We start from the raw sequence: 9,351 nt of genomic DNA, 5'->3' as shown, positions 1-9,351 counted from the left end.
CACCATCACCACCTCCACCATCATCACTATCATCACCATCATCACCACCTCCACCACCATCACCACCTCCACCATCAACACCACCTCCACCATCAACACCGCCATCACCATCTTCACCACCTCCACCATCATCACCATCATCACCATCTTCACCACCTCCGCCATCATCACCATCATCACCACCTCCGCCATCATCACCACCTCCACCACCATCACCACCTCCACCACCTCCACCACCATCACCACCTCCATCACCATCACCACCTCCGCCATCATCACCATCATCACCACCTCCGCCATCATCACTATCATCACCACCTCCGCCATCATCACCATCATTACCACCTCCGCCATCATCACCATCAACACCACCTCTGCCATCAACACCACCATCACCATCATCACCACCTCCACCATCATCGCCATCATCACCACCTCCACCACTGCCCCACTGCCATCACTGAAACCAGCAGCAAGAAACTCTTATTGGACTTACTTGCCAAGCACTATTGTGCTTTGCATTTATCTACTCACTTAATTCTCATAAAAACTCTGGGACATCCTTAAGTATCATCAGCCTCATTTTCAGTGTTATTACCCTGATAATATATGACGAATCTAAGTCCCAGAGATATCCAGTAATTTTCCCACAGTCATAGAGTTAATAAGTCATGATGGAGCCTGTTTTCTGTCTGTATTTTTGGCTACTTCTTTCAGGTTATTCATGCGTGTGCTTTGGTAACTGCGTGTCTGTGGATACATGTGTTTTTACATGGGTTGGTGCACACTTTGTCATTTTGATAACAAGGAGGCCATGCTGGCTTTATTAAAGACTTTAAGTTCATTCCCAACAGTAGAGGTAGAAAATTTTTGAGAGGCATCCAACAGATACCGCAAGATGTTTTGGTATTTTTAAAAGCAAGGTTGTTTTGGAAATTCTGGCTAGAAATTAATTAAAGTAATAAAAGTGTAAGACAGGGGAAGAAAAGTAGTGTTTTGGTGACGATGCAGTTAAAACCTTCACTAGCAACCTTATTTTGTTTAAAAGTGGTTATAATCAGTGGGGAAATGCAGTGAGTCAGTCAACTACATAACTGAGCTTTCTCTCAACATTTCCTGTTATTCTCTCCCAACTTTGTTTTCTTCCCTAGAAATCAAGGGAGCATGTGAAAGTAGTCTTTGGGGTTCAGGTTGGAGGGCACCGTCGTCCCGGCCGGAAACATCTCATTGAGATCGTTAATAACGGAAACTGCGGGAACCTTAGAGCACCTCCTTCTAGTTGACGTTGGACAACAACTGAAGGAAGGCAGAGGGTGGCATCTATTTTCTCACGTTATTTAGAGCAAAAGAAAATGAGAAAGAGGATCTTTTCTCAGTGATTCGAGCGCCAGTGCCGCACTGCCCATGAGGTCCGGACGGCCTGACGGTGAGCGCGTCCGTGACGTCTGACACTTCAGGAGTTTCCGGCAGAGCAGGGACCAAACTCTCACCCTGGCCAGCTGCCAGCCTTGTGGCCGTGGTCTGTGGCGAGTGCACGGGGTGACCGGCTGGTTCTCCCAGCCCTCAGACCCAGTCCTGGCTGGGCAGCGGTGACATTGCCACACACGAAGTCCCAGTACAGTCCCACCTCTTCTGATTGCGCCTCGCCCTATTGCAGGACGTGGATGTTGCGTTTTTACAAATCGAAGGCGGGACCCTCCACCAGCAGAGAGATTATGACTCGCTCCACTGAGACCCTCGCTTTTCGGCGGTGGCCTGGAGCTGCGCCCCCAGTATCTCCGAGGTGTGCCTGTGTATTTTAGAAACAAGTTCTCGGATTTTGGAAGCATGTTTGCTTTGGGGGCGTTTGTCACGCATTGCATATAGTTGTGCGTTGAGGGCTTATCTCAATGGTAGGAAGCTGATGCTATCTGTTAAAATGTAAATAGTTATTTCAAAAAAGTATAAGGACTTCCACGACAAGTGTCAGAGAGAGAAGACGGTTGTGTGCCGGAGGGCGGGGACTGTGGCTTTAACACATAGATGTGCATTGCGAAACCCTGAGTGGGCCGGTTCCTTCAGACCCAGACTGGGGGAGGCCGTAGCAACCCTCCGGGCCATCTGTTTTCTCTTTGGCCCTCGGGAGTGGAGGGATGCTCCTTCCAAGGGCAGGGGTCCAAGTCGGGGAGGAATCGCTTCGACGTGGCAGCCTTGCACAGCCGGGGCAGGTTAGGGCAGCTGTCTCCAGAGGAATTCGGTCGCCAGATGGGGAGAGAAGGCAGTGTGTGTCAGGGTGCAGTCACAGGGCGTCCAGGGCCATGCAGGCGGAGGGCGGGGAGTTCGTCAGCGCCTGGGAAACCAGCCGCTGCAGGAAGGACGGAATTCAGAAGTCAGGCCACGTCGAAGGTCAGAAACCGAGATGTACTCAGCGACAGGTCTCGTGAAAAGGGTTACAGTGGGGGTGGACACAGTGATGGCTCCCAGGCTGTCCGTGTCCTAATGTCTAAACATTACAGATGTGATTAAGGACCTTCATCAGGAAGATCACACAAAGGTCCTTATGGAAGGGAGGCAGGAGGGCCAGAATCGGAGGGAGGTTTGGGATGCTGCACGGTTGACTTTGAAGATGGAGGAAGAGGCCGTGAATCAAGGTGTGCAGGCCACTTCCGGCAGCTGGAAACGGCAGACTCTCCCCAAGAGCCTCCAGCAGAAGCCAGCCCTGCTGGCACTTTGATTTCAGCCCAGTGGAACCCACTGTGGACTCTTGACTCACACAACTACGAGACAGTAGGTCTGTGTCGTTTTAAGCCACTGAATCTGTGGTGATTTGTTATAGCAGCAACAGGGAACTAGTATCTCATTCTATTAAGAACCTGCTTTAGAAATTTCACCTGTAATTCCCGTTATTATACTTTGGTATGTAGAGTTATATCGGTAACATTTAAATAAGGATTTATGTTTTTTAAAGGAGTGAAATCATGCTTATTTCACTCTTAGTTAAAACTCATTGAATGATGTGTTCTTCTCAGAGGACCCTAATTGTGGCCATACCAGCGCCTGTTGGTTGCACAGTCTTCACTTCAGAAAAATATCTAAGGAAAGCACAAAACTTGCAGGGAGCATTGCAACAGGAAAACACTAAAGTTATAAAGCGAAAGCAAATATCATCCTGACATGAAACTCTGCCTAATAGATTGGCGGGTCACTGAATACTGCATACTGTTATTTCTACAAGATCATTTGCTGCCCCTCAGTTTTTCAATATTATTCAAATTATGTATCTCTCTGCTCTCCAGTACGTGGCTAAAGATGAAACTCACTGCTCCCTTCCTCCAAATCAAGAAGGAAGACAAGCCCTAAGAAAACCACTAGCAGCCAAAAAATATTGGGTGAGGTCAACACAGAGAAACAAGTACGCACCTTCATGACAAATCCACATGTCAGCATCAATAAGAAGGAAATGAATCCTCTACTTTCTTCCCAAACCAGGGCCGGCTTTGACTCCGTTTGGAGTTCTCTGTGTACAAGCTGGAGAGAAGGAGGCAAACTGCATGCTGGCTGTTGTTGCTATGGGAACTGGCAGAGACAAAAGACCACAAAAATGAAGGAATAAGATGACATCTAAGGATTAAAAAACAAGACGAAATGGGGGTTTCTTTCTTTTCCTCTCCCCCACTTTACTGCATTAACTCATTAAGCGCCATGGTTAGAGAGGCCAGAGGCGCGGGGAGGCAGAAATGCAGGAGGAAAAGGGACAGGGTTTTGCCTCTGTCTTGTCACTTGTTTTAACTGCATAATCCAGAGTTTTTCTCTTGAATTGCTCATCATCTCGCCTCATAAGTCTGAAGGTGGCACGCAGATGTCTCATTTCTAAGGAAAACGGGACTAGTTCAGCTACCCGAGAGGAAGACTTTTCTAAGTGGACTGACCGCCTTCTGATTGGGGTGCCCTCATCTCTAGGGGTTGGAGGGCGGCTGTGTGCAGGCACCGAGAGGTGGGCAGAGTGACCACCAGGTCCCTGCCAGCTCTCAAGTCTGCTGGTTCAGTGATTAATTGTTCTAGTCATTCAACCTAGGGAAAATAGGACTTGATCTCAGAGGCACCTCCTTCCATCTAGGACAAAAAGGAAAAAATGATTGCAAAGCTCCTGTCCTGAGAAGCTCCAGAGTCTGTCTCTGGGTTTCCCCAGCCCCATTCTACCACAAACTGAGACATTTCCTACCCTTTGGAAATTCCAGTGACTTTTTGTCTCTCCAGAAACTAGTCTTGACTTTTCTAGTGTCTCATAGTAAAAATTTACAAGTCGCCTCAAAAATACGACTTAAAAACAAACAATAGTCGAATGAAAGAGGAATAAGAGACTTTCTGGTGTCGTTGGTTCCAACCTTCCCGGTATGGGATGAGTGAACTATTAAGCCAGTGACAGGAGCCTGCTCCTTGTATAAACGCTCCCTTATCCTTGTGATAAAGCCCCCTCTTCTGAGCTTAGGGTGGTGCTCCTTGAGCTGGCCGCCTAGCCCCTTCCTTGATAAGGAATCTCTTTAGGGCGGGTTTAAGTTAATCTTCCTCTTTTGGACGGAGAGCAGAACAAACAAAACTTTAAGCAAAACTCTTCTCACCTGTGGACGACTCTGCCATTCCTGTTTTTCTCCATTTGCGTTTCTGCAGTCGGTGAGCTGTGAAAACTGACCATCTCGCGTGGCATGAGTCTCCCGTTTCTCCCAGCTTGACTGACTCTTCTGCTCATCCGAGTAGGTTCTTCATGCGCAGGGTGTTTGTCATGCACACAGTCTGCCTTGATGGAACGCCAAGGTCATTTTGTCTGTCATTGCTCACGTCCAGCCACTCCTCTGAAACACATCCTATACCTTCTGGTTCTCAGGCTTTAGCTGCACCAGAATCACCTGCAAGGCTTGTTAGAACGCAGATACCCGGCGCAGGCCCAAGGTTTCTGACTCAGTAGGTCTGGGCTGAGGCCTGAGAATGTGCCTTTCTAACAAGTTCCCAGGTGATGCTGATCCTGCCGGTCCGGGAAGCACGCTCTGAGAACCACTGCCCTACCCCGTTCTCACATCACTGGACCACGTAGGCCCCTCGAGGAGTCTGATTCATCCCTGTCCCACTGACACCTTGCATTGCATCTGACAAGGCCACACACATTAAATGTGTGTTATGCTGAATTGAACAAATAAAACGAGACACCTCTGCGATCTCCAACTAGTCCTTGGATTCTGACTGAGTTTTTAGAGCCAGAGGCCTGGTTTGCACTCCCCAGATCCAGCTCTGGCCTATTGTTGGACTCATGTGCAACCACAGAATCTAAGGCCAGATGGGTGCCCGGGCCGGTGACCTTCTCACAGCTGCCCAGCTCAGAATCAGGCTTGATATGGACACAGCTGTGATGGGAAAACTTCCTTAAACCTCTGGACTCCTGCCTGTTCTGTAGAGATAACTGTGGGGCCGGCGGCCCAAGCCACTGACTCCTGCCACACCGAGTGTCCATGATCTTGGCCTGTGAGCTCCAAACCTCCTTGGGAGCAAAGTAAAGCTACGTAGTCATACTACAGGGGGTAAGGCAGTTTAATATAAGTTTGGAAATACAGATTATATTGGCCCCTGACTATATGCTGATCTAAATTTCTATTCTGTGGTGTTAACATGTAGCTGACATCGCCCAAAAGTGACCATATCAGCAGCAGCAGCAGCAGATTATCTCGTTCAACCTTCTATGCTGTAAAGCTTTGTAAGTTCCATTGCACGGACCAGGACACTGAGGGCTGGAATGGTTAAGTACCTCACCTGTGGTCACAGAGATGGAAGTGCATGTCTCCGGTATCTCAGACTTCAGGGCCCAAGCTCTGAACCCCTGGTCCTGCGGCTCATCAGTCACTAAACTCCAGGTGGTGTTTTAAGGGATCCCACTTATATCGAATTCTACTCTATAATGGAGAGTCAGGATAAGTTCCCAACATATTTTAGAAATTTCTTTTTTACTTAGAAAAATTTTAAATGTGACTTAAACATTTTTCTAAGCCACGGATTTTTTTTTTTTAAAGTCAAATAGCTCTTTGAAGGAAGGCCAATATGTAAAACTAATAAAGATGGACCAAGAAGGCCCAGCATCCCATTCTCTCAGGTCCCTAGAGATTCACAGATTGGTTTGAAAACCACCGGAGAGTGTAAGATTTTAGAACTTTGGGAATCAGAAGACCTGGCTTTAAGCCATGACTCTGCCACTAGCTGGCTGTGAGACCTAGAGTAAGTCAGCAAACTCTCTAGTGGTCTTGGTTGTAAAGTTACAGAGATGGACGAGGGCCCTACCACATCTCCGACTATGACCCATTTGGTGATTAATGAACTTGAACTAATGGCTAACAAAATACAGTAAAGAAATAGGCTCTCCTCTTATGAAGAGGTTAAAGCTAGTCATAATTAGCACATTGCATAGAAACGTGTTAGGAAAAGAACTTGGAAAGAAATTATGTCCTAAAGCAGGGGTCCCCAACACCCACATTGCAGATCGGTACCAGTCAGTGGCCTGTTAGGAACCCGGGCACACAGCAGGAGGTGAGCAGTGGGCCAGTGAGCGAAGCTTCATCTGTATCTGCGTCCGCTCCCCAGCGCCAGCATCACTGCCTCGGCTCCACTTTAGATCCTCAGGCATTAGATTCTCACAGGAGCACCAGTCCCTGGTGCCAAAAAGGTTGAAGACCACTGTGCTAAAGTAAACAGTTGCAGATGCACTCTCATTTCTGTTAGTACTTTGCCTACGATCCCTCTTCCCACCCATTTTCCACTGATAGATAGAAGACAGCTACAGTTCAGCCTACCCCTCCCTGCTCAAATCGGCATTCGTTCATTATCAGTAGTACTTTAATAGGTTATTTATCAGAAATCTCACATTTATAATACATTTAGAAGGCAAGTTGGTAATTCTGTTATAAAATCTTTAAATCCAAATATTAACAATTTGGGATTGGTAGTAAAGATTTTTTGGAGAGATTCTGGAAAAGTAGGATGTCACCTTTCACCTTAATTTTATTTTCTGTCCTCACTGTAATAGGGCTTGATCTCTTCTCTTGCCAGGAGATAGTGAAGATGACACTGTTTCAGTGAGTGATAGAGTAATCTCAGCATAACTTGCGACATGTGCATTAAGGTCCTGTTATCTTTTCGATATTCAAGTATTAAGTGATTTTTGTTATGATTAGGTGATTTTGTCACTAGGTAACGGTTTGGTACAGATGGTTAGAGTTTCATAGAAAATACAAAGAGAGATCTGATGTGGTCAGGAAATTAATATTTATCTTACAAAGCAAAAAAGTGAAAGGGATTTGGTTTAATTAAGTACTAAATCAAATTATAAATGATTACTTAAAATATCCTTACTGCTTTTTTTTTTAATATTAACTACCACTTTTAACATTAGATGGATATTTTCAAGCTTAGAGAGTAGTTAACCAAATGAGACCTGCAATTTGAGCATCCTGTTCCCAGGTGATGGAAGATAAGAAACTCACTTTGTTTTGTGGCAAGTGGCCCAGATCTGTGAAATTTCTATTCATTTATTTATTTTAATCAAAAGTAGCTCTTTACCAAAATAGATGACATGGAAAACAGTACATCATGCTGCAGAAAAGCAGGTAGAAAAATACTAAGATATAAAGACCTTCGCCATCCTTTTCAACAATCCTTGGGTGTTATCTATCAATCCTGGTGCTGCTGCCATACTTCCTTGTTTCCGAATTGCTCTAAAATGTCACCTGAAAGATAAAGTCCTCTTAGGACAGTACCTACCTCTAAGGCTTAACTCATGGCCAGCTGTGTAAGGCTCCTGGTTTATTAGCACCTTGTGAGGAGGAATTATGGTGATTATTTGTGTTTCCTCCCTGTCTTCACTCCAGCCACCTCAGATATAGGCTATGGGCATCTCTGTGTGTGTGTGTACACACACACACGCACACACACACACCACACACAAATAGAATTACAATTTTTTTTCTATTAGGAAGTAAATTTCTACTTCAAATTCAATTAGTCACGAAGAAAAAGAGAGTTGTCTCCTTCCCCATAAGGAATCTTCTCGATCAGGTTCTACCTAGGTTTGCCATGCGGTTTAAACATAATAGGGAGGAGAGTCATGACGCTGCGTAGATGCTAAAGCGAGGGTGTAAGATGAGAACCCCGCTCGGCAGTGCCCCTGGCTGCGCCATGATGGAGATCAGCACACAGCCTGGCAGGGCACCCAGCAGAGCCGGCTTTTCCCGCGGTGTGGGCAGAGACCACCGTTGGTTAGTGGAATAGCAGATGACATAACTGGTTTGTGTCGAGGAGCCACATTGTGCAAAAACAGTTATCATTAAGGACCAGCATCACGCTCCACGCAGCAGGAGGCTCATATCCGAGAGTGCTGTGGTAATGGGGTGCCTGGGGGGCCAGCGTGCTCCCGGGCCTGTCCAGCTCACCACCTCTCTGCTCTTGGCATGAAGTCTGGGCACATAAACCGAGTCAACATGTCATGTCTCTTACTTTCCACTTCCTCCCTCCCCGCTTCCTGTCTGCCTTCCCTCTCCCTGTCCTGACTGCCCGCCCCCTGCCGCGTCACCCTGCTGACAGTGAAGCCTGTGTGTATAATGAACGCAACCCTGGGACAAACTGCCCTGACGATCTTGCTTTGTCACAGTAGTTGCCTAGGAAAGATGATTGCACAAACAGCCTCTGTCATAAAACCTTTCAAAATTTAATTTCCAAAGGTCTGCATCTAATTACCACAGAACTTTAAAAAAACAACGTTCACACTAGCTGGGGAAGAAAAGAATTTAAAAAGATCTTGCCGCATTTAGCAACAAGCTGCATATTCTGTTGCTTCCTCATGAGATTTTTACTAGCCAGGTCTTTGTATTTTCATTTATTGTCTTAGCTACAATCTTGGCTTTTGCCTTACCGGATTTTTGTTTGATCTTCTTGTCGTTGATTTATTCCTTAACTTAGCAATTGTTTTGTTTTATTATGCGAATAGGATCACAGAATCAGTGAATCAAAATTTCTTCTGCAATAAAACCCAAATTGTGTGGAGGTCTTTTAAACTACCATCTGAAAAAGCTAGAGAATCTATTGCATTTAACCTGCACGTCAGATGGATGATGGACCTGCGGTTCTTTAAAGGGTGCTGGACTTTTCAATCCAGCAGACAGGCAGGCGGTGAGGAGGCTGTGAAGGAACAGCATTCTGACTGGAGAGGCAGGTATTAGAAGAAAGATGGGTTTCTGGAAGAAAAAACCGTCTCTGGGCTTTGTTGGCCAATTGTAATTTAGGGAGAGAGCAGTCTGAAATTAGTTAATCTAATTTTGACTGTGAGGAAAAATGCAGCCA

General features: G+C 46.0%; 1 protein-coding gene across 1 annotated transcript in view; it reads left to right on the top strand.

Moving 5' to 3' along the window:
* Positions 1 to 2,297: 2,297 nt before the first annotated feature.
* LOC102877890 (transmembrane protein 178B) overlaps positions 2,298 to 9,351 on the top strand; it is a 104,571-nt gene continuing 97,517 nt past the window's right edge. The window contains exon 1 of the mRNA XM_025045844.1: positions 2,298 to 2,385. Within this exon, the coding sequence (XP_024901612.1) occupies positions 2,298 to 2,385 (88 nt within the window). The remainder of the gene's footprint in view (positions 2,386 to 9,351) is intronic.

Source organism: Pteropus alecto, unplaced genomic scaffold, assembly GCF_000325575.1.
Source record: "Pteropus alecto unplaced genomic scaffold, ASM32557v1 scaffold22, whole genome shotgun sequence".
NCBI classification, from domain to species: Eukaryota; Metazoa; Chordata; class Mammalia; order Chiroptera; family Pteropodidae; genus Pteropus; species Pteropus alecto.
The sequence above is the reverse complement of the archived record's forward strand: the minus strand, read 5'-3'. Positions and strand labels throughout refer to the sequence as shown.